Source organism: Equus quagga, chromosome 8 (genome assembly GCF_021613505.1).
Source record: "Equus quagga isolate Etosha38 chromosome 8, UCLA_HA_Equagga_1.0, whole genome shotgun sequence".
Classification (NCBI taxonomy): domain Eukaryota; kingdom Metazoa; phylum Chordata; class Mammalia; order Perissodactyla; family Equidae; genus Equus; species Equus quagga.
The window spans coordinates 5,687,289-5,712,272 of record NC_060274.1 but is presented as its reverse complement, the minus strand read 5'-3'; the positions used below and the strand labels follow the sequence as shown (position 1 = coordinate 5,712,272).

General features: G+C 35.6%; 1 protein-coding gene across 7 annotated transcripts in view; it reads left to right on the top strand.

Moving 5' to 3' along the window:
- Positions 1–24,984, top strand: part of QKI (QKI, KH domain containing RNA binding) — a 142,782-nt gene that overhangs the window by 10,772 nt on the left and 107,026 nt on the right. For all 7 annotated transcript variants that reach the window (XR_006889784.1, XM_046669789.1, XM_046669788.1 and 4 more), the window contains exon 2: positions 18,960–19,102. Coding sequence is in view for 6 of the 7 variants with exons in the window: in XM_046669789.1 (XP_046525745.1) it covers positions 18,960–19,102 (143 nt within the window). In the remaining variant the exon portion in view is untranslated. The remainder of the gene's footprint in view (positions 1–18,959; positions 19,103–24,984) is intronic.

Here is a 24,984-nt window from a genome sequence, read left to right as displayed (position 1 = left end):
TAGGGTGTTTAACCCTGAATCTTGGGATAATGTAGCATGTATTTTGAGGTGCACTTTCCCCCATGATTCACATATTTGTTAACAGATATCTGTGTCCAAATTCAAAGAATTGTTTATTACTGTTGGAAAGTGAGACCTATCCAAGGACGCAAAATGTTTAAAATGTAAAAATGCTAATGTAAAATATAAAAATAATGTTTCTTAGTATACTTATTGAAACCACTGGCTTCTAAAGGGCAATAAGGATTACGTCTAGGAGGTTATTAGAATTTGCTTGGATATACAACTCTGATCTGATGGATTATATTTTCTGGGCAGCATGGTGCATTATGTAATAAAAGTATAACTGTGATGAGTCTGTGTTCTCTTTAAGTATAGAATTATAGAAGTGTTTAGTTTTAAAGTAAATGTGGGAATTTAATATTTGATGGTTGAGAAAGCAAGAATAGAAAGAAGAAAAAAGTTTTACAGATTCTCTGTATATAGAAAACAGTTTATTGAGGTTGTGCACATGAGTTTGAAGGAATGAAGACCAAGAAAAAGTAGTATACTTTTTCTTGTTAAAATAAGTACCAGTAATTGTATCTTTGTCATTGAAAGTAGTTTCATTTAAATTACTTTAAGTGCTAGCTTGATTGTAATACATCCTTATGAGAAGTAAGCATCCATGTAATGTTGAAGATAAATTAGAATGTTTAGCCATCTCTGAAATTTGCAAAGTTTAAAATAAATAAACTTCTCCATTCCCTTAGCAGTGATATAGATGCTTGGCTATTTGGTTTATTTGGCTTAAGTAAGCTGTGGCAAGTTTAGAATTCAGAGATAGAGCTTAAATATAAATATTCTTTATAAGAGAAATAAAGTATAATTATTTTAACTCTAATTCTCCTGATCCAATAAATCAGTATGTGGAAAGCTTCATTTTCAATTTCAGAATAAAACTAAAATTTTGTGCATTTTAACATATGAGGCTGAAATAAGGTATATGAAATGTATATAAATTGTATACATGTTTATAAGTATATTAATATATAGTAAATGTTATATAATATATGGTATATGTAGTATAATATAATAATATAATTTATATAATAAATGTGTGTGTATATATATATAGTTTATATATTTATAATTTTAATAAGTATTTTATGTTTACATGTGTGTATATATAGTACTTTGTTAAAACTTTACTACTTTTGAGGGCTGGCCCCGTGCCTGAGTGGTTAAGTTCGTGCACTCGCCTTTGGCCCCGGGTTTCACTGGTTCAGATGCTGGGCGTGGACATGGCACTGCTCATCAAGCCAGGCTGAGGCGGCATCCCACACAGCACAACCAGAAGGAAGTACAGTTACAGTATATAACTATGTACTCCGGGGCTTTGGGGAGAAGAAGAAGAAGAAAAAAAAAGATTTGGCAAAAGATGTTAGCTCAGGTGCCAATCTTTAAAAAAAAAAAGCAAAAACAAAAACTTTACTACTTTTCTGTAGCAGGGTGAGTATAATTAGTTGTCTATAAGCTGATACTAAATTAACTTCCCATAGATACTGGTGTGGTTTACTTTTTAAAAAGTGATTTTTTTAGTGAAATGCTTAAATTCATATCCACATCTACTACTGTGATAAAGGTAGCCACAGTTCAAGACTGTTTATGCAACAATCTGAAACACCTGAAGCATCTAAAATTCTGAGTTTTCCTGAAAGAATTTTAGAATTCTGTGTTTGAACAGGCACATCGCTGACTTAGCTCATGATTACAGGATTGTCAAGTGGAGTGAAGCAAGGGGAGTGTTCATGTTAATATTGCAGTTTGAAGGTGACAGTGTAAGACGTGATCCTTTTCTATTGTTTTGTTTTTGTTTAGATAACTGTTTTAAGGCACTGAGTTGTAGTTATGCAAATATACATTAAGGCAGAATGTCTCCTCAACTTTCCTTCCCCCAAATTATTCATTTGAGGTTAAAATAATCTTAAATTCTGGAAAAGTGGTTAAACCAAAACAAGTCAGATTATGGGGCAAAAAGCTCTTACCTTTTTTGAAGAGTGTTTTGGGGGAAAACATTTGACCCAAGTATTTAAGGGTCATTTTTAGTAAGCTGAATATACTGTGGAGTTTGTATTTGAGTAGTTTGTAAGGTTTTCTGGATTACTTGGTTGAATATTTGAGGAGGAGCCTAGTAAAAGCAAGTTGGAAAAGTTAACGCTGTCTTTGTTACCTTCTACTTCCACTTTGCCATTTATGATGAATTTACATGTGAGAAGTCATTTGCAAATAGTATTTGGTAGGTGCCTTTTCTAAGTATCTTTTATGCCTATAGATTCTGGGAAAAGAACAGTTAGAGATTTTAGATAATGGATATTTATTAGATTAGCAGATGCTATCTTTAAGACCTGTCACATTACAGCATTTCCAGAATATATAATTTTACATCACATTCATCATTGATAATGATGATGATATGGACCTACTGATATATATGTATCAGGCACTTTATATATATGTTCATTATCTCATTTAATCTTTACAGCAATCCTGTGAGCTGGAAATAACTCCATTTTATAGATGAAGAAATAAAGGCAGGGGCCAGCCCAGTGGCATAGTGGTTAAGTTTGCACGCTTGCTTTGGTGGCCCACGGTTAGCAGGTTCAGATCCCGGGCATGGACCTACACACCACTCATCAAGCCATGCTGTGGTAGCATCCCACATATAAAATAGAGGAAGCCTGGCGCAGATGTTAGCTCAGGGCCAATCTTCCTCACCAAAAGAAAAAAAAAAAAGAAAGAAAAAAGAAAAGAAAAGAAAAAAAGACATGGAGGCAGACTGAAACATTACAATACTTCATTTCAAAAATTGCACTTTCACCAGTTTGTTTCTCTATTCTTCATCATAGATTATTATCTACAAGCATGCAGTCGACTGTTTTGTAAATTTTTTAAAAAGTAAAGTATTGTAAACTGTGAACTGATAGTTTAAGTTAGTTCTGGACAAAGACCTGAAGAGTCAGAGTTTTTCTCTTCTCTTCAGTTGTTCTCCTTTATATGCACATTACATTAAATTATCTTTCGCTATTGTAACTATAGCTCTAAGGAAGATTGTGGTCTGTTAACTGTGTAAATAGCTTGTTTGAATTGACAGTGTCCTTCTTTTCATCAGAGAAAAGGAAGCACAACATACTCAGAATGCAGGAAGTGTATTGTTTCTTTCAAAGCTTGTTTCATTTAATACTGACCTGAAATGGGTTCACTTTTTGTTAAGTCTTCATATTCTGATGTGTCTCTTACTGAAGGTTACTACTAATACCCCCAGGCACATCTGAATTGGCCTGATTTTGAGAGATTTTTGTGACCTTTTCCACTTGCTTTCTTTAAAAAAAAAAGTGTGTACTGGGGAGTTCTAATGTACATCTTACCCTTCTGTTGCCTATAAATTGTGTGACTGAAGATGGTAGATCTTGCTGTACTTAGTTTTCCTAGGAGTGTTTGGTTTTAAACCACTGTTAGAGATTCATCTCTAATGACTGGATTTCACTCACTTTCCAGTGTGGTGGGCGTGGTGGAGTGCTTTTTGAAATAAGATTGTTTTTAGACTTTGGTTTATGTCAGTGATTTTCCACCTGACCCCACCAGCACAGGCTTGGTGAGGACAGAACTTTGTTCTTAGAAATTCTATTATGAACTTTCCACTGGGAAAAATCCGTATTGGTTTCAAGGAACAAATACCTGATTTGAATGATAACTTGCATGTTTTTAAACCGTAGCATGACTACTCTAGAATACACAACTGTTCATTGACCTCTGTCTTTGAGAAGTTTTTGAGTAAATGAAGACAAGTACCTTGAGCAAGGAAAACAGAACCACTTGCGGATAATCATAGGCATTACTAAAAATATCAGTACAGTACAGAGGTGGGGTTAGGATTCAGAAAACTAAGGTTTGGAAAAAATCCTTGAGGGGGACAGAAAGATATATTTTAGGGTCTTTTCGTGTACCAGATCCATCAATATAATTATGTATCATCAGGGTGATAACTATACATCCGTGTTTTTTTCCACTTTTATTTTCCTTTCCTTCATAATTAAAGTGTGGGTTTACATGTCTAGAATCCTGTTTTCCCTACCTTGACCTTTCCTACTGTAGAACTAAATGAAACCGTAGAACTCTGGCTTACTCTTTGAAAATTGCTTTGTCTAGTGTTGAGGTCCAGGTGCTTATATCCCAGGACACTCAGCCTCATCTGTCACTCACTTCTAACCCTCTAATCTATTTGCATAGAAACCAGTTCTTACTACCAGAAGAATTGTGATGGAAGGGACTGTGTTGCTTACCAGCGTGTTCCCAGCACGTAGCACAGTGCTTGATGCCATAGAAGGATAGGACATAGTCAGTCAATATAGTGGCTTCTTGAGTACCTGTTAGGTACCAGACACTCTACAAATATTTGTTATTCAAGGGAAAGAGGTTTTTCTATGAAACTCATAAATTTATGTCTAGAGTTATCTCAGATGCCCTTATAGATGAGAGTAAACATATACCATGAAAAGCTTAAATGATTTGCTGAAGGATGTGTTGCTAGTCCCTGGCAGAGCTTAAATGAGACTCTCTCATCTGACATTCATTCTAGTTTTAATTTGGATTATACTATTCTTCCTTTCCTTTATTGTTACTGTGTATATATATCTCTACTTTTCCCTCTTTGTATCCATATCTCCAATTCCTACCCTCTTCCCCATCTTTTTCCTTTTCTCTATCTGCCTCTTACTGTCTGGCATCAGTGCTTTTCCCACTATCAAGACCACTTACTTTGACAGCAACCAAATTTAATTTTGGGAGATGGAGCAATCATGTTGGACAGGCAGTGTGGTGTGAGTAAAAGAATACAGCTTTTGGAGTCATGCCTAGGCTTCGATCCTTACTTTTTCACTTAGAAGAAATGTGATCTTTGGTAAAAGTACTTAATCCCCAAATCTTGGTTTCCTAACTATAAAATGGAGATGAGAATAGTACTTATTTGTAAGGAAATCCATTTAACCAGATCATAATACTAAAGTGCTGACCTCCAGGGCAGACTTCGAATAGAGACTCATTGCTTGGAAAGAAGTTAGACTTAATTACTCTAAATTCTGAGTTTAAGAGATACTCCTCCTCCTCCTCACTAATTGTCTGCTACCATCACCACCATCAGTCAACTCTGTTTCATTCCCAGTAACACCATGCTGTGGCATTTCCATCAGCCCTGGGAAAGGTCTGGATAACAGGGGAAATAGAGACAGAGTAACAGCCAGATAAGTTGTTCATAAAGGGGAATTCATTTTAAACTGTGTCTTCTAGAGGTGCCTCTTTGTATGGTATCTGATAGGCTTGCTTTCCCTGGGGTCTTTGTCAAATGTGTCTTCTCTTGGAAGCCAAATCTCAAGCAGGAATGTGAAGTCCAGAGGAAGCAGGAGTTCTTTTTGAATCTTGAGTTTTGGTTTCCTGTCTGAAGACTCAAATTTCCCTGAATAATTACTTCTAAGAATATCTGTCTCCAAACTGTATAGACCACATAACCACTAAATGCAACATAATACTTTTAATATTTACATAACTTCCTTAGATTGTTGTAGGGTGATAGTGAGGAGTAGAAATTGCATAAAAGTTAGAATTACTGTTACTTTTATGTTGAGAGGTGCTTCTTTGAGGCTGTACCTAGGTGCTTTGCTTCAAATATTGTTTTTGCTCATGTAGTTTCTGATAGAGCAGGGACCATGTCTGTTTTTGCATACAACTATATCCCTAGGGCCTTGAGCAGTGCCTACTTCATAGTGGGAATACAATACATATTTGTTAAATGCATGTATGACAAACCATTATATTGTACCGTGGATTATTAAGATGGTTTAAAAAAAAAAACCTTAGATTATACTTTATTCAGGCCAATACATTTTATAAGCAGTTGTACTTTTAGGAGATAAAAACCTTTTATTTTATTCTTAAAAGTTTTACTAAGTATGCTTTCAATAGAGTTGATTAAAACTGTGCGGACTGCAATATAGAGGTTACGAAAAGCTCAGGAGGAATGAATCATTAAAACCTCTGGTAGCAATCCTGGTAGGGGCAGACTTTTCCTATGGATTAGGTTTTTTCTTTTTAAGCTGAGACCAATCATATTTCAGTGTTTGTGCATTTTATCTTCTCAAGATTTGAAGTAAACTAGAGAATTTTAATATTGATGTAATGAACATGTTATTAACCAAGTGTTTTTAGATTCTCACAGATTCAGGATAAAGAGAGCAGGCCCTTTTGAGAAGAGGAATGCATTTCTGTTAAAGGGAAGAGAAATAAGTTTCAAGCAAATAACCTATTGATTCTTGAGTGAAATTTCACGAAAGTTTTGTAGCTTTCCATGTGTTTTTTGCTAATAGTCCTAATAAGATTTGTTCAAACAGCGTTTTTTCCAAGGGTCTAGATGTTGAGAATATAGCAAAAGAAAAAAACAAAGCTATCTGCCCTCCTGGAGTTTACATTCTGATGTAGGAGATAGGCAATAAGCAGAAAATACATTCTGAAGTATATTAGGCAATATGAGTTATGGGAATACATTGAATAGGATAAAGGGGATTGGAGTGTTCTGGATGGATTGGAGCAAGTTGCAGTTTTAAATAGGGATATCTGGATGAGCCTCCTGGAGAAAGTCACTTTGGAGCAGAGCTTTGAAGGAGATAATGGACTGAGCTGTACTGCTCTCTGGGGAATAGCTTTCCAAGGAGAGGGAAGAGTCAGTGCACACCTACCTGCAAGGCCAGGACGAGCAGTTCCTGTGTGGCTGTGGCTGTAGTTGTGAATGAGGGCTGGGGGCGTGGATTGGTTAGGAGAGTAGGTCAGAAAGGTAAGAAGGGGAGGTGAAGGGGGAGCCTCTGTGGATGTTGTGGGCCCTTGTAGGTCTTGGTGAGGATGTGGGCTTTTACACTGAGATGGGAAATCATTAGAGGAGTGGTTGTTAAATGTGGTCTGGGCACACTTTTAGGGAGCCTTTGAGATCAAACTATTTTCATGATAATAAGATGTTATTTGACTTTCATTCTCTCATGATTGTACAGTGGAGTGTTCCAGAGGCTATGTGCTGTGTAATATTGCAACAGATTGAATTCAGGAGAAGATATTAAAATCATGTTGTCTTTATTAAGAAGGACATTTAAAAGATTTGCAAAAAATATTAAACACTGCTTTTCACTATTTTGTTGAAAAATGTTATTTTTCATAAAATGTTTTCTGTTAATATGTAATGGTATTTACTATTTTTTTAAAGTGAGTCAAAAGTAACCACTTTTCAGTTTTGATTTCTGGTACAGTAAATATTAATAGATAAAACTTTCACAAACACAAGCTCTTTCAGGTTCCTTGTAGTAAATTGTTAAGTGTGGACTCCTGAGGCCAAAAAGTTTGAGAACAGCTCCATTAGAGGCTTTTGAGCAGAGGAATGACATATCACTGATTTTAATAGACTAACTCTGGAAGATAGAGCCTAGACTGACAGGGGCAGTGGTGGAAGCAAGGGACCAGTTAAGTTATTTGAGTAGTTTTGGTGAGAAATGATTGTGGCTAGAACTAGGGTGGTGGGGGTTGAGGTGGTGAGAAGCAGTATTTTGGATATGTTTTAAAAGGTGAGTATACTGTATTTGCTGATGGATTGGCTATCATGTGTGAGAGAAATGGACTTGCGATTTTCTGAGCAGCAGGAACAAGTTTGGGGGACAGATAAGGAGTTTGGTTTTGAATGTGTCAAGGTGACATGTTTAGAAGGCAGTTGGATACAGGCGTTTGGAGTTGAGGGAGGAGGGTTTGTCTGGAGTGTACTCGACCAGGGTTTTTGTTGGATTGTTTTGGTAGTATTTTTATATGATAGCATTTATCTTCCATTCCAATAAATTAAACTTTTACGATCTCAAAAAGAAGACTGTATTCTCCATTTAAAAAACTCATATTAAAATTGCTTCCCAAGAATATTGTTATATGATAATAGAATGTACACTTTTGAGGGCAATAAAAATGTAGTTCTGCCAGTAGCATGCAGAACACTACTTAGATTTTCTAAATCTAATTCTTTGTACAGTAAATCGATTTTGGTTTAATTACAGGGAATCCTATTGTTTACCATATTAAAATAATGTTTTTAGTACCAATTACATTGACATCTGAGGGTAGTGTGTATGTTGCTTTTGTTACAAAAATGGAAGTTTTGTTTTCTAATTCAATCTTGATGCTTGCTATAAAGGACCTTTTGGTATAAGGTGTATAGTAGATTGTTTATTATGGCTTAAAAAAATCTCCTTAGCTTTTACATAGTTTGAGTGATTTGACTTGTATATGGGCTGCGGTAACACTCATGAATGTCATTTGACGTTCATTTGCTTTATGGAGTTACGGTGATGCTCTGGTAAACATGTGGTGCATGACTGCAGATCTTCAATTTTTCCTTCATTGAACATAGGTGGGATTTGAAATACAATTGAAACGAATAATTAAAAATCAAAGAAATAGGGGCCAGCCTGGTGGCATAGTGGTTAAGTTCGAGTGCTTCGCTTCAGCCGCCCAGGGTTCACAGGTTCAGACCCTGGGTGCAGACCTCATCAAGCCATGCCTTGGCAGTGTCCCACATACAAAATAGAGGAAGATTAGTATAGATGTTTAGCTCAGTGACAATCTTCCTCAAGCAAAAAGAGGAAGATTGGCAACAGATATTCTCTCAGGGCCAATCTTCCTCACACACACACAAAAAAATGTTACCTAGGAAAAGCAACCCGCCTGGCCTGCCTACACAGACATAATTCCTTCAAAATTTGGGGGAGTTCTGTTTCATTTTCACTGTGATTTACTAAATTCCTTTCTAACCCCTAAGGATTTTGAGCTTGAAGAGGATAAAGTACAGAGGGACAGACCCCTCCTCACCTCTCTGAATTCAGATATGTAGAGCCTGGTTATATGAGGATTTGATGCTTTACAAGGATATCATGTAAAGTAAATCCTGGTGCCCAGGAGATTAAGATATTTTGGAATGTGTAATTCCAACAGGAGTAGGATTGACTGTCTGTGGTTCAATGGGTCACTGAGTTTATATATCCCTTTCCTGTGGGATATTGATACAGAGGGAGTGCAAAATGAGATTCTCTTTGAAGAAAGAGGAATGTGCACAGACTCTTAGTTGATAGAATTTTAGAGCAAGAAGAAACCATAAATGTGATCTGGTCTAACCTTATTGTGCAGAGGAGGAAACTGAGACCCAGATGGTTAATTTCAAAGCCACACAGGAAAATCTTGCAGACAATCAGGAGTAAAATCCAAGTTGTGTAAACTCAAGACCAGTGCTTTTTCCCTGCTACATGCAGTTATTAGAAACATTTGCTTTCTGCAGAAAGATCATTGTTTATGGATTGTAGCCTTTCTCCATGTTCTTAAGGCAGATTTAAAGTACATGTGTGTTTTAAGCAGTATCTGTTAAAGAAAATTAAAGAGATTATTTTGAATTATTTTGATTATTTTTAATTAAAGAGGTTATTTTGAGATCCTCCATTTTATTGGTAAACAGGCATTTTCTTTTTCTTTTTGCTATGACTAGAAAAGTAAGATGTTTGTATGACTTTCATTCTCTCCCACAACTGTCCTCCCCCCCATTAGAATAAATAATTCTGAAGGCCAAAGCAAAAACTTTTAATTTTTTATTTTGAAATAAATTTAGATGTAAAAAGTAGAAAAAATAGTGCACAGGTTAATGTTAACAAGTTGTATAACCACAGTACAATTATGAAACCAAGAAATTAACTTTGATACAATATTATTAACTGATTTGCAGATCTTATTCAAATTCCACCAGTTTTCCTGCTCATGTTCTTTTTCTGGTCCAAGAGCCAATCCAAGATTTCGTGTTGCATTTAGTGGTATGTCTCTTTAGTTTCCTTCAATCTGTGACAATGTCACATTCTTTCATGATACTTCTGTTGACACTTTTGAAGATTATTGGTCAGTTATTTTGTAGAATATTCTTTAATTTGGGTTTGTCTGATGTTTTCTCATGATTAGATTGAGGCTATGCATTTTAGGTAAGAAAACCACAGAAGGACTGTTGGGCCCTTCTCAGTACATCATATGAGGAGTATATGTTGTCTTATTCATGATATCAACTGGTCACCTGGTTAAGGTCGTGTCTGCTAGGTTTCTCCACTGTACAGTTACTCTTTTCTTTATGACTAATAAATGTCTTGTGGGGAGATACTGAAACTGTACAGATTGTGTTGTTTCCCATCATACTTCTGTTCACTAATTTTATTTTATTTTTTTTTAAAGATTTTATTTTTTCCTTTTTCTCCCCAAAGCCCCCCAGTACATAGTTCTGTATTCTTCGTTGTGGGTCCTTCTAGTTGTGGCATGTGGGACGCTGCCTCAGCGTGGTCTGATGAGCAGTGCCATGTCCGCGCCCGGGACTCGAACCAACGAAACACTGGGCTGCCTGCAGCGGAGCGCGCGAACTTAACCACTTGGCCATGGGGCCAGCCCCTGTTCACTAATTTTAGCATCCATTGAATGGTCCTTGCCTTTGGTGATTTTTTTGTTGGTGATTTTCTATATCCATCTTTTCTTTTATATTTATTAATTGGAATTCTGTAAGGAAGCTCTCTCCCTTCTCTCTCATGTACTTATTTATTCAGTTATTTATATCATTATGGTCTCATGGATTATAATCCATTAGTATCATCATATTATAAGTAAAAACTTCTAAGAAAAGTATTTATTTTTCAAAAGTTAAGGGGCCAGCCCCATGACTGAGTGGTTAAGTTCGCATGCTCTGCTTTGGTGGCCTGGGGCTCACAGGTTTGGATCCTGAGTGCGGACCTATACATTACTCAGCAAGCCATGCTGTGGTGGCTTCCCATATAGAAGAACCAGAACGACCTACAACTAGGATATACAACTGTGTATTGGGGAGCTTTAGGGAGAAAAGAGGAAGATTGGCAACAGATGTTAACTCAGTGCCAACCTTCCTCACCAAAAAAAAAAAAACACCTGAAAAAGTTAATACATTGAAATGATTAAATATTCAAAGACATATAAAGACATATAAGAGTGTATGGTGAAAAATGTCTCTTCCACCACAGTAATCCAGGGTACCCATTTCCATTGCAATGAGTATGTACTCATGCGTCTCTTAGCAACAGGGATGTGTTCTGAGAAATGCGTCGTTAGGTGATTTTGTTGTGTGAACATCATAGAGTGTATTTACACAAACTTAGATGGCGTAGCTGACACATACCTAGGAGGCCTAGTCCAATCAAATAATTGTTTTTTATTCACTTTTAAAAAATGCTTTCCCCTACCATGTTCTGTTTTTTTCCAGTAGCCTGTTTGCCTTCTTTGTATACCAGCAGTACCCATTTATTCATTCCCGACTGTCGCTCTGCTAGGAACCTGTGCCTAGATTTCATCTGCAGAACTGTGTTCTATTAGCATGGAGTGAAAGAGGAGGGCTGCAGAGACTTTTTTTGGTAATCACTAGTAAAACAGTGAACACATTGGACTATGCTTGTTATCTAGCCAGCAATAAACCAAAAGTTGGTTTGTTCCATTTTCTTATTTTCCATTCTCTAATTACCATCTCTTAAAGTGAAGTTTAAGGGCTTTTTATTCCAGGAAGTCCTTTATGAAACTAAGTAAAAGCTGGTTGGACTAGCTGTGACCTTGGACCAATTCTTTAATCTCTGAGCATTCATTTCTTTCTTCTGCTGCTGTTTTTTTCTTTTTTGGTAAGATGGATGTTATGTTCTACTTCAGATTCTGTTTAAGGTCAAGTGATAGTTCCTCTAACGTATTTTAGCATGAGGGAGGTACTCGTATGTTAAAAAAATAATTATATAGGTCGTTGTGGTTTACTTTTAGAGTTGGGGATCAGTGACTTAATTCTTATTATAATTTTATGTAGGAATCTAATATTATTTGTAGCATTTTGACTTAAAGTACTTTCTGCCATCCTAATGAGAATATCTTTATTTTCTAAGTGGTTATTGTAAAAAGTTTCATATAGTAATATGAAACCTAAGTGGTCTCTGTAAATCCATCTCCCAGAGATGACTCTGTTGATAGTTGTTTTTTGACTTCTATATGTCATGCTAAAAATACACATACTTAATATAAATTGGATCATATAATAGGCATTCTTTTCTGTAACCTTTGAAAGAGCCTTTCTAGGAAGGTGTAGCTATTATTAAATACGTTCCATGATACAAAACCGCTGCTGAGAACAAGCATGGAAACAAGATGAACATTTTTATAAGCCTCTACCGTTTCATATTTTTTAAGTGAAATTTATCAGCAGTTTTGCACAATTGTTAATTTTGCCAATTTAGAGGAGGGCTATCATGTTGAACTTAATTTTGCAGTTTTTCTTTTTTGTGCTTGTAGTTGTGAAGTACAAAATACAATTTAACCCAAAAAATAAGGTCCCATCTAGAGAATTACTGATAGCTTGGTTTTTTTTCTTCCCTGTTTCAAAATAGTTGCCTCAAAATTAAGTCAGATTTAATTTATGTTTGTTCGAGTAAGCAAGACATACATTCCACTAAATAGTGTGTATTGTCTAGTAACCTGCTTTTTTATTCATTTGCTTTCTGTACCTTGTGGATGTGGCCTTTTAAAACAAGCACAGTGAAGTTACATTATTCCATGGGTTTTCCTCTGCCGAAAATATCTTTAAAACTTTCCCTGTATTTAGTAAACCCTGAATTAGAGGTTTCTTTTTACAGAAGAGATCGTTGTTGCCCCTAACTAAATAACGGTACGTAACAACCACCTCTCATGTAGTGGCAGTTGTTCTTCAGTTATAAATAGATTCCTAATATTGCTGTTTTAAGATTTAATAAGTTTCATGTAAATAGGGACAGTAATTCGTTAATGAAGATCTAAAATAACTAAAATCTTAACTTTGCTTTTGTGGTAGCATGCCAGTTTGGTGTGTAGCAAGAGATGGATTGCAGACAGTGGGGAAATAAAAGCCCACTTAAACTTTAGTTGAAATGATGAAAGCTGTCATTTTAACTTGGTTTATAAAATTTATACTATGTACATCAAAGCATATACAGTTTTATAAATAGTTGGCTCTTATTTTACTGAATAGATTAATGAAAAATGTTAAATTTAAAAAACGAGGCAGTAGTGGTCCAATGACATTGTAACCTTTTCATTTCTTTCTGTATTTTAGCTCCAGCTGTATTACAATAAGGTAATTTTTTTGATGGATTTAAATGTAAGGCATAAAGAAAAAGCAGATAGACGCCCAAATATGATATATATGCCTATAACATAAGCATAGTTGATTGAACAATTGGAAGTAGCTACCACAACACTGAGTATAAGATGTGTTTTGTCTGAAAATTTTTTCAGTTTTAAAAAGTTGCCTTTTAATTTGGATTGTTACAAATTCCAAAAATAATTGTCATGAATTTTGTTTTATATTTTATTATTTGTATACCATTAATAGTTTTTTGCTTACTACTGAGCTAGGAAATATTTTTCATATTTCATTTTCTAATTTTTTTCTTGGTTTAAGTTTGTTGAAAAAATTTTAAATCATAAAGTATAATAGGGCTGTATTTTATTCTGTAGTCTTCCAACATTGCAGTATTGAATTTATATACAGCCATTATCTATCTGTCTGTCTTAGGAAATGATTACTAATTTCGTAATTTAGATTTCTCAGCCTCTGTTTTTCTATTTCTGATATTTCTTTATGTTGTCCTTAATTCTGATATTCTACTTTTTTTTTTTTGAGGAAGATCAGCCCTGAGCTAGCTACTGCCAATCCTCCCCTTTTTGCTGAGGAAGACTGGCCCTGAGCTAACATCCATGCCCATCTTCCTCTGTTTTATCCTTTGTTTTCTACATGGGACGCCTACCACAGCATGGCTTTTGCCAAGCGGTGCCGTGTCCGCACCCGGGATCCGAACCAGCGAACCCCAGGCCGCTGAGAAGCAGAACGTGCGAACTTACCTGCTGCGCCACTGGGCCAGCCCCCTGATATTCTGCTTTTCCACAGAGTGGTTGATCTGTTAGTTAATCCAATAATTCAGATTTTAAAAGAAGGTTCAAAATTTTAAGGTGGCAGAGGGTGGGATGCACATACAATAATTCAGATATTATAAAAGTGTAGTGGTGATCGGAAAGCCAAAGGCAGAAATGAACTGAGGCTTATGAAATGTAGGAATGATTTTAAAACAAAGATGTTTAGTTAACTCCATAGTTAGGTAAATTAAGGGGAAGGGAAAAAGGTTAAGGCAGATGATGTAATATTGACAGGTCATGTAAAACAGAACTGTGCAGGGACTATTTTCCCTTTTCTCTTAGGAGCAGAATTTACCGACTGATAATTGAGCTTTAGTTTCGAAAAAGAAAAAATCAAGGTAATTAAAGCAGAGAAATGTGAGGAGACTGTAAGTAGTATAGCTGAAACAGATTTTCAGGCTTAAACCGAAATAGTTTTCAGGATATTGAAATTTGAAAAAAATGTGATCCCTGAATACAGTTCAAGAAAACATGGAAAATGAGAGGAACTTGAATGCTAGAAAGATAAATACTCCCAAAAGCCGAAAACTTTATATTCTAAGCTTGATGGCACATTTGTAGATTCCAAACCAGATTATTTTCTGTTTAAACTGTTGGATCCAGAGGTTGATTTGGGGGTCCTAGTGTAGCTTGAGATTTCATCAGATAGTTGATAAGGTGTGCCCGTTTTGGTATCTGGGCTGGAGAAATGTGTGCACTGTGAAATTATAGTTAGTTGAATCCTTGATTCATATAATAGTCATCCCTGAAGAATGCCAACTGATGGATTAACATCAGTCTAAAGGGATATGTCTAGTAGAAAACAACCAGGAAAAAATTTAAATCGTCCGCTGATGTCTAATCAAACAGTTGTGGAAGCATGGAAAGCTGGAGGCTTTGCTTAGCACCACCACCATGTCAGCAGTGTAAGGTGCTCACCAAAGAAGTCAAGGTATTCTTAAACACACTGTGGAAGTGGAGTCTTTGGGACGGGAGGTAGGCAGCCTCCATCTGCATGCTCCTCAGTTGTCAGAGAAGGATGTGTACAGTGCAGGAGTTTCCATTTTAAAAGGGACAGAGACAATTGGAGTATGTCTCGATAACCATGTCATTATATAGCTTAGAGAAGAGGACATTTACATATTATGGAACTTTTCAGGTATTTGTAGGGCTCTCATATGAGAGAGACATTTGACGTATTTTATGAGCTTTGGAGTGGTGAGTGGGAGAAATTTTAGGAAAGATTTTGGTTCAGTAAAATTTGTAACATTTAAGAACTTCAGAGATGTCTATAACAAATTGTATTGATGATGTGAGGGATATTTTTGGGTATTTAGTGGGAATTTTTATGCTAGGTGATTAAACAGATGGTTCTGAACTTACAGTTTTCTTGACCGCTGCTTCAGGTTGGTGAAGGTAGTGTGGAGATGAGGGGACATTTGAGCAAGCTTTATCGTGTAATGTTTGATACAATAAAAGAATATATAGAACATACTAGTTATGAAGCATTCCAGAGTTTCATAAATGAACACCTCTGAACCCACCACTCTGGAAGGAACTAGAGCATTACCCATACCCATACCCATGACATGTTTCTATACTATTTTGGCTATGATTATATCAGTTTGATAGGATAGCATTAACAAAAGCTCTGATTGTCAGGGCTTATGGAATGAAAAGCTTTGGAGACAAAACTTTTTAAAACGTGGTTATAAGGGAAAATAATAAATGGGATCCTACATACTAAGATTGTTAACCAGTGGATTCAGTTGAGTCATTAAATAAGCAACCTCTAATTATTTGAGGTACAGGCACAGAGAGTTTAAGTAAGAGACTTGTGTAAAATCACACAAACAGTTACTGTTACAACTTGAGTGTTGTAAATAACATGCCAAGAAGTGATTTTCTGGCTAGAAAGGTGCTGTTGCTAAAGGTAATACTCAGCTGGTTAGATTCCACAGTGCATAAGATTGTAAATTCCTTGAGTACTAGAACTGTCTTAGTCATCTTTTTATTCCCGTCAGTATTGTCTTGTATATAATTGGTGTTCTATTATTAAATTGAGTGATACATCTTAGAGATAGCAAGAAACATGGTAGAAAGACTTTTTATCTTAAGAAAAGTAGAATTTATAATTATGTTGTTTGTACTTTTGCTTGCCATACTCCTCATTGTTAGAAAACAAAGGCCAGAGTTTCTTTCCTCCTGACTTCTTTCTTGACCTTAGTACCCTGCAGCAGAGTTGATGACTCCTGCTTTTGTGCTACCGTTGTCTCTAATCTATACCTCCTGCTCTTCTTATACCCTAGACATCTATTCGTTTGTATGCCTCCCATGCTAAAATAAGCTCTTTGAGAGCTAGAACCATGACTTGCTTAAGTTTAAGGCCCTAGAACCTGGTTCATTCTTCCTTCATTCTCCAGCCGTCTGCCTAATCTACTGAGTATTAACTGAGGACCCACTGGGTTCTGGGCACTATTTTAAGAGCTGGGGATACAGAGGGTAACAGAATCTTATGGAACTTTCAGTTATTAATCAAAGAATCACACCGATGTTTATAGAAGCACAACGTAAGTGGTAAAAGTATCTTTTCTTCTAATTTCTATAATTCTAATTCTCTAACTCTAACTTGCAATTTCTTCTAATTATTATATCATCTAATTGGATCTATGAAGGTTGTTGGTTTTTGTGTATTTATATATTTTTTAATCTAGTCATGTTATCTGAATTTTCTTATTTCTAATTGATTCTCTTGGTTTTTCTAAGTGGGATAAATTTGTTTACCTGGAAAATCATCTTTTCCCCTTCAGTCTATTGTATTACTATGTTTACTTATAGATTTTTTAATATTGAGCTATTCTTGCATTTATGGTATAAATTCCACATTGTCCTGGTGCATCATTCATTTAGAATGTTTGTATCTATATTTATAAGCAAATTTCACCTATAGTTTCCTTTTATGCTATCGTCAGATTTTTGTATCGGTGTTACTGACTTCATAACAAGAATTAGGCAATTTCTGAAGAAGAAATTTAAATGTAACAAATTAATATTGAAAGTGCTTTTATATGGAGACCTGGACTAAAGGATATATGTATAATTTTAATTAGATTAAATTTTCATAATACCCTTTGGTTAATAACTTGCAATTATGTAAATTATGTGAAGAATCATTTATGTTTAAATTATTACTTGGTCATTGAAAACTTGATTTGAGAATTGCTGTTACATGCTAATTTAAGATAAAGACTAATTTGATACTGGACACCTTTAGGAGAGATTTTCTTATGAAACTTAAAAGTATAAAAAAGAACTTAAAGAATGAAGTGTTGCCCTTATAATGTAATTAAATCCAAGGTACTTTCTTTTGATTTTTTAAAAATTTCATTTGCTATTCAGAGATAAACATTTGGTAAGCTTTGATAAGCAAATTGTTATTTAAGAAAGAAAATTTGTTATAAAATGAATATTGCCATCACTGAAGCAAAAAATGTGCAGTATTTTCAATGGTTGAGACTTTGTAACTGGGTAAGAACACTTTTGATCATGCCTTTTTGTGGTGTTGGATTTTATTTAACTGAAAATGATTTAAATAACTAGTTAAGAAAATAAAAGTGTGCATTCATATTTATAGTTCCTTAATAGCAATAGGTTGAAATTTCATGTTTGGAAGGCATACAAAATACATATTAAAAATAAAAGCATTTTATTTTTAAATACTAATGGATATGAGCCTTTTCCTCAAGGAGGGCATAATCCATAGCATGGAGAGATGGTTACAGAGGCATACAGCTAATTTAGTGATGACAGCCCTTATTAGCATGTTCCAGTGGGCAGGAGCCTATTCCCTAGCACATTGTGGAAGCTTAATAAAGAATTCTTGAAAAGAATTAATCAGTTTTTTTGTACAGGACTTGATTCATTAAAATAGATTTTTCATACTTTTTTTTAAGAAGTATGTTTATACCTGGGATGTCATAATAGTCTTTTTTAAAAGATCATTGGCTTTAGGTATCTCTTTTTTTTTTTTTTCCCTTATATTTCATTCATTAACTCAATGTAGTTTGATCCCTTACCATCTTTTCCTTACTTCTCTGATCACCAATGGCTTAGTGGTGAAATCCAAGGTACCCTCTTTTGCTTTTTACTTTACCATGCTTTTGTGGTATTTGATACTCTTGATCATCCTGTCCTTGAATCTGTCATTTTTTAGCTGCTTTCACACCACTCTTCCCTACTTCTCTCTACCTCCATTTCTTCTGGGTTTGAATCTTCTTTTCCTCACCTCTTAAATGGTGCTTTCTCTAGGATTCATTCAGTCCTTCCTTCTCCCCATACCCTCTCTTCTCCTACAGGTTTAACCCACTAAATTTGTGTATCAAACTCAGACTTCTGCTGAACTTAAAATCTGTGTCTGTTAGACGTCTCTGTTTGGATATTCCAAAGACACCTAAAATATCTAACAAAGTGATCCAGTTTTAGTCTCATTCACATTAGTTCTGAAGTATAAGAGAGTCTTTGATATTAGTTTTGTCTGATAGATGTTCTTATGATAGTTATTTGACAAGCTATCATTTGGAATGACTGGCCTCATTTAGGGATGGAGACATTAGACAAAGTAACAGATCTGTTTCATACTGAATAAGAGCTTGGGCTCTGAAGTTAGTTTTAATAAAATATTATTTGGTTCGTGTAGATGTGATTCTGGTAGAAATTAATTAAGGCTATAGTTCAGTTAAACATAGACTTAATCCAGAGAATGACAGGATAGATCAACAATTCTTTACCTCTGTGAGTTTTAACACTTATCATTGAAATCCTCCCCTACCCTCTTATTTTTTTTCCTGGGCTAGCAAGAATATTTTTTTGTCTAACACATTTAAAATTTTTACTTTTAACAGAAATTAGCAGAGTACGGAAAGACATGTACAATGACACATTAAATGGCAGTACAGAGAAAAGGAGTGCAGAATTGCCTGATGCTGTGGGACCTATTGTTCAGTTACAAGAGAAACTTTATGTGCCTGTAAAAGAATACCCAGATGTAAGTATATTTTGTTGTTTTATTCAATTTCTTTTCTATTTCACATACTTTGGGAAGAGCTGTATCTGGTGGTAAATACTTAAGCATTGTCAGCCACTTTAAAAAAACCTTCTTGTGAGGGACTACAGGTGTGAATGATTTGGCATGAATAATTTTAAATTTCTTTCTAAATATGTTTTCATTTAAAGGCTGCTATATCACTTTTGGAAATGCACATGGTCAAAACTTAGTTTTAGATTTCGGATTGAGGCGAGAATTATGGAAAGAGCTTTGGCCTGAATGTCAGAGAGCACCAAGCATAACTTTCTGCTCATCTTTGGCTTGACCTTCGAGAAGCCTCAGTCTGGGCCAAGTCATCCTTTCAGTAAAATGAGAGCTTGGACTCTGTGACAGCTAAGGTTGCTTTCAGCTCTAAAATTTTTATGATGACCACTGTTTGTAATTTTTTTGTTTTTGTTTTTTTCATCTTAGTCGCTTGCTCAACTGTTCTCTATAAGCACCTTGTTCTAAATAGCTTCCTTGTTTTATACCAGCTAATTTATAAGTAGCTCCAAACTCTTTGCCTTTTGTTACAAAGCCCTACATGATATGGTGCTGTTTGTCTCTCTGACCTCATCTTAAATGATTTCCCTCTTCCTCCGTATACTGTAGTCACATTGGCTCCTAGAACAACTCAAGTCTGTTCCCAGCCTAAGGCCCTTATGTTAACCTGTATAGTGATCTCTACTGGCTGGCTTCTTGTCATTACGATTTTAACATAAATGTCACTTCCAAGAGGCCTCACCTGACAATTTTATCTAAAAGAAATCTGATTACTCATTGTTTCACGTAAGTCTCTTTATTTCTCTGCAGTAGCACTTATTATCTGTTATATTTCTTATTTGTTTTTCTGCGTCTCTTTAGCAGAATATAAGATACTTAAATCAAGAACCTGTTTTTCTTAATCACTGCGATATTCTCACTGTGCATAATGTTGGCGCATAATAGGCATCCAGTACGTGTTGAATAAATAAAGGCAAATTGGTGGCTTTTTGTTCGGTTTCAGAGGACTTTACTGAAAGCACATATAAGGAGGAGTTGATATTCTAAGGTCAAAAAGGTGATGTTTACTCTTAAGATTCATTGATCATATTGACAGCATACTAGTCTGGAAATGGGAAGTAATTGTCTTAAGTTGGATTAATGGGAAAAAGCTTTGATATTTCACAAGTTGCCTTTCCAATAAAATTTTCTTTAAAGCTCTAATACGTTTACTTTTTTTCTAAGTATTTTTGCTTGCAGATATACAAAGCAGTTCTGGATAACATAGGCAAAGAAAAAGTTTGTTGGAAGATAATTGGGTGTGGTACAAAGGATTAAAGGAATAGCTGGAGAATACACCTAAGACAGGAATCAGGGCAGCTCTGAGAACCTCTGCAGTAGGAGTTTGGATCTTCTCTGTTGAGAGCCATGCTGTTAACATAAATTGGTATCAGTGTCTCCCAGACTTTATTTTCAAACTTCAGATTCTTAGGAGAGAGAATGTGTTTTGGCCCAATCTGGCATGACTAGGAATGTGAGGTTAATTTACATAACCTAAACATGACCACTATGGTCCCACTCTGGGTATTGAGATGATTCCTAGAGATGGGAAATTGTGATTTGGGCACCTCTCCCAATTGGAATCTACAAATGTTTGGTCTTTCAGTGTCTCCTAAAGGATATCAGCCTACTCATCTGCTTGTTTAAACTCGAAAGGATAAAGTTTCTGCCGCCAGTCTTCCTCCATTTTGTATGTGGGTCACCACCACAGCATGGCTGCTGATGAGTGGTGTAGTTCTGCACCTGGGAACTGAACCCAGGCCGCTGAAGCAGAGAGCACCAAACTTAATCACTAGGCCATGGAGCTGGCCCCCACACAATTTGTTTTTTTGGTGAGGAAGATTGGCCCTGAGCTAACATCTGTTGCTAGTCTTCCTCTTTTTGCTTGAGGAAAATTGGCCCTGAGCTAACATCTGTGCCACTCTTCCTCCATTTTTTACATGTGGGATGCCACCACAGCATGGCATGATGAGAGGTATGTAGGTCCATGCCCGGGATCCGAACCCACGAACCCCAGGCTGCTGAAGTGGAGCTCATGAAGTTAACCACTATGCCACCAGGCTGGCACCCCCAGACAATTTTTTTAATACCTTGATTTTAAATTTCTCTTAAAAGAATTTAAATTTGGCAAAATTGGGATCTGCACATATGTTTTGAATTTTTCTTCTTTGTGGTTATTAAAACATACCAAATGAGTAGTAACTGTTTTCTGGTGTATGTTAGGAACTTTAGCTCATCTTTTAGAAAAAATTAAATAGTATTAAAATAAAACAAGGGAGTCTGTGTCAGGTTTTGGCAGTATGGGAAAAGATTTGTTTTAGAATTATGACTTAGATATTGGCCACAATGAAACAAATATGCATTCTTACTCTTGCTTTTTTTCACTTAATATATCTTAGAGATCATTGCATATGGGGCTTCTCTCTCACCCCCCCCCCCATTTGTATGTACGTTTGAGTTTGTGAGTGAATTCATCCTATTTGACTTGAAAATGCTTTTATTATTGTTAAAGCTTCAGAGGGACAGTGTAGCATAGTGGTTAAAAGTGTGGACTCAGACCCAGACCCCTGACTGGCTCTTCTACTTGTTTTGTGACTTTGGGCAAATTACTTGTCATTTCTGGTCCTCAGTTTTCTCATCTCTGTAATGGAGATAGATATTCTCTCACAGGGTTATGTGGATTTCTAAGTGAGTTACTACATGTAAAGCATTTAGAAAATGTCTTTATGCTGTGCGCGTGCTACCAGAATGTCAACTCCATAAGGGTGGGGATGTTTTCTGTTTTTATATTCCCACTGCCTGGAATAGTGTCTGATAAATGGTAGAGGCACGATAAATACTTGCTGTAAGAAAGCCTCACTCTTTCAAATATTGGTGGACTTTTTTTTTTAACTTTTGCATTTGCACATAGCAAGTTATTTCTAGAAGTAAGTGTTAATTTGGAGATATTGTTTTGGGCATGGCTGTGTATAGCTCTGGAACTGATAGGAGGAGAAAGTCTGAGATTCAGTAGTTGGGAAATGAGATTGTGCTGTATAATACCCTTCCCAGTGTTTTTGAATCAGTGGCTTAATGATGTGGGAATGAGAAACCTATTGAAAACTTTTACAAAATTCCTATGTATTAATATTTATACTTATTAATAAAGCAGACTTTTATTGCATCCCTATTGTACACCACAAACATCCTGGGGATGGGACTATTAATTCAGCTGGGAAAACTCTTAGACCTAGTCAAGATAATAGTGGGGTTTTGAGCCAGATAGGCTTAGGTTTTGAATCCTGGCTTACTCTCTTACTGGCTGTGTTTGTCAACAACTGCCACAATAATACTCTATATAATAAGCCACCCTAAAACTCAGTGGCTTAAAATAACAAGCATTGATTTCTGTGCTCTTTAGTCTGTACCGTATATTGACGGGTTCTCCTGTTTGGGCTGAGCCAAGGTTGATCTAGGCTGACTGCAGATGTGTTTAGATCTCTATTTAGTTCCTGCTGGGCCCAGCCCAAAGAGGAGCATGCACTTCTCATGGCAGGTCACTGGAGTGCCAGAGCCAAGCCAGATTGCTTAAGCACATGTAAGGCCTCTGCTCTTGTCCCATTCGCTAACATTTGGTTAGCCCAGTGATTGTCAACTGTGGATAATTTTGCCCCGCTGGGACGTTTGGCAATATCTGGGGATATTTTTGGTTGTCAGAACTTGGAGAGGTTACTAATGACATCTAGTGGGTAGATGCCAGATTTGCTACTAAACATCCTACAATGCACAGGACAGCCCCCTACAACAAAGAATTATTCTGCCCACAATGTCAGTAGTGCTGAGGTTGAGAAACTGCATTATCAAGTCACTCTGTCCACAGTGAGAAGGGGACTGGGATAAATATTTGCTGAAAAATGATTGAGCCTATTACATTGGCTTTGAGCATCGTTAATGTCTTAGAATTTGTTTACTTGTGTATAATATTATAAGGTCCCCCTCATAGAATTGTTGGGAGGAATGAAGATGACAAATGTGTGGCATCTGATAGAGCACTCAGTATGGTTCTTGGGATCATGAATAAGGAAAAACATCCTATTCTTGAAGGAGTCTTGTAGGAAAGATATTACATTAAATCATTTAAGACTATTTAAGTTTATCATACATTCATAAAATAACATACATGAATGAAGATTAAAGTTATATCTAGGCCATCAAACTGGTAATTTGGCCAGTTATTAAGGACTTGTTTGGATCCATGGAGATCTTATAAGCAGTGTATGAATGGAGTTAACTCTGATATAAGTAAAAAATGTTATGTTTCAATGAGTCAGTAATAATTCTGTCATTAAATTTGCCTAATTATCAACATTGAGTTGTGATAAGTTGTTTTATAGGATCTGCTAGAGTGCTAGATAAGTTTCAAATATTGGCAAGGTCTAGCAGTTAGGGATATTAGTCATCCTGTGTATACACGAACAGCTTAGGATGTGATATGATGAAATTGTAGTGAGGCTTTTTCCAGAAATTTTATATGAAGGTAACTCTGATTTTCTGATGTTTTTGAAATGGGTTTTAATAGCCTTGAAAGGTATGTCTTGGGTCGAGGCTATCATGATGACGCATATTGTCAAAGGTTTGTAACGTAAATGCCATTTCAAATATTTTTTCCAGCTTGTAGGATCCCAGCCTGGCAACTATAATTAATAAAGTAGATTGATAATGTTATTCACAGTACTCTAAATAATAATCTATGTTAATGGTGGAGCATAAATTTTAACTTCCCATTCAATTGAATTATCTTGGTTTTGCAGATAAAATTTGGCTAGTCATAGCTTCTCAGTTAGTATTAGGTTATGGTAGTTTTCTCCTGTTTCTCAAGATTGTCAACTCTAAATTGGATATTGAGCTGGCGTTTATTTTGGAGGGGTTGTGAGAAGAGAAAGGGATCAGTGCAGTTAGTTACGTTTCCTTAGTCTTTTGTTCCTTTGACTATTGTGGTTTTCTTATTGTGTTGAAGGAATTAATCAAGAGTCCTCAAAAGTCTTGATATGAAACTACTTGTCACCTTTGTTCTTTTGAGAAACAAATGGACATTAAATCCAAATTTAATGATCTGGAAAGTCTAGTTATTCAATGCCTAAATTAAGCCTTGATTTTTGCCTGGATATCATCTTAAATAAGAGTGAATATGTTATATTTTAAAATTAAGATCTATACATCTCTCTTCTTTGACAGTTTATACAGGAAACTGTTAAGGAAGATTGTTGATTTTAAGAAGGATTATATATTTTTATTGAGTGGAGTTAACTTGTGAAGTTTTTCAGATTACATAGCAACCTGTTGGAGTTTTTAATTTAGCGGTATGATTGGACAATACAGAGCATGTCTTTAAGTTTTAGGTGGAGAAACTGTTGTTCAACGACTTAGAACTTTAAACAGATTAATTTAATGAAGGTCAATTTCATGACTTTCGTTGTTTTGCTTTTGGTTTTGAAGTTTCCTTTTTATTTTACTCTGCAAGGGTTTATTGAGGGCCTGCTGTGTATCAGATATTTAATAGGCCTCTTTGTGGTCTGAGACATACTAAATTTCTTAGGGTGTTAATAGAAATTATTACAAAAAGGATTCCAAGACAATCTGAAAACAATAAATTTTGTTTAGCTCAGGTTTTTTCATTTTAACAATTTTTCAAATAATAAGCCTTCTCAGAGTCTGAAATTGCTAATGCTTTCTTTTGTAAGTAATATTTAAAAAGAACTAGTGTTCAGAAGAACAAATTAAAAGCTGTAGTTAGTTTTTAGGGAAGAATTATTGCTTGTAAG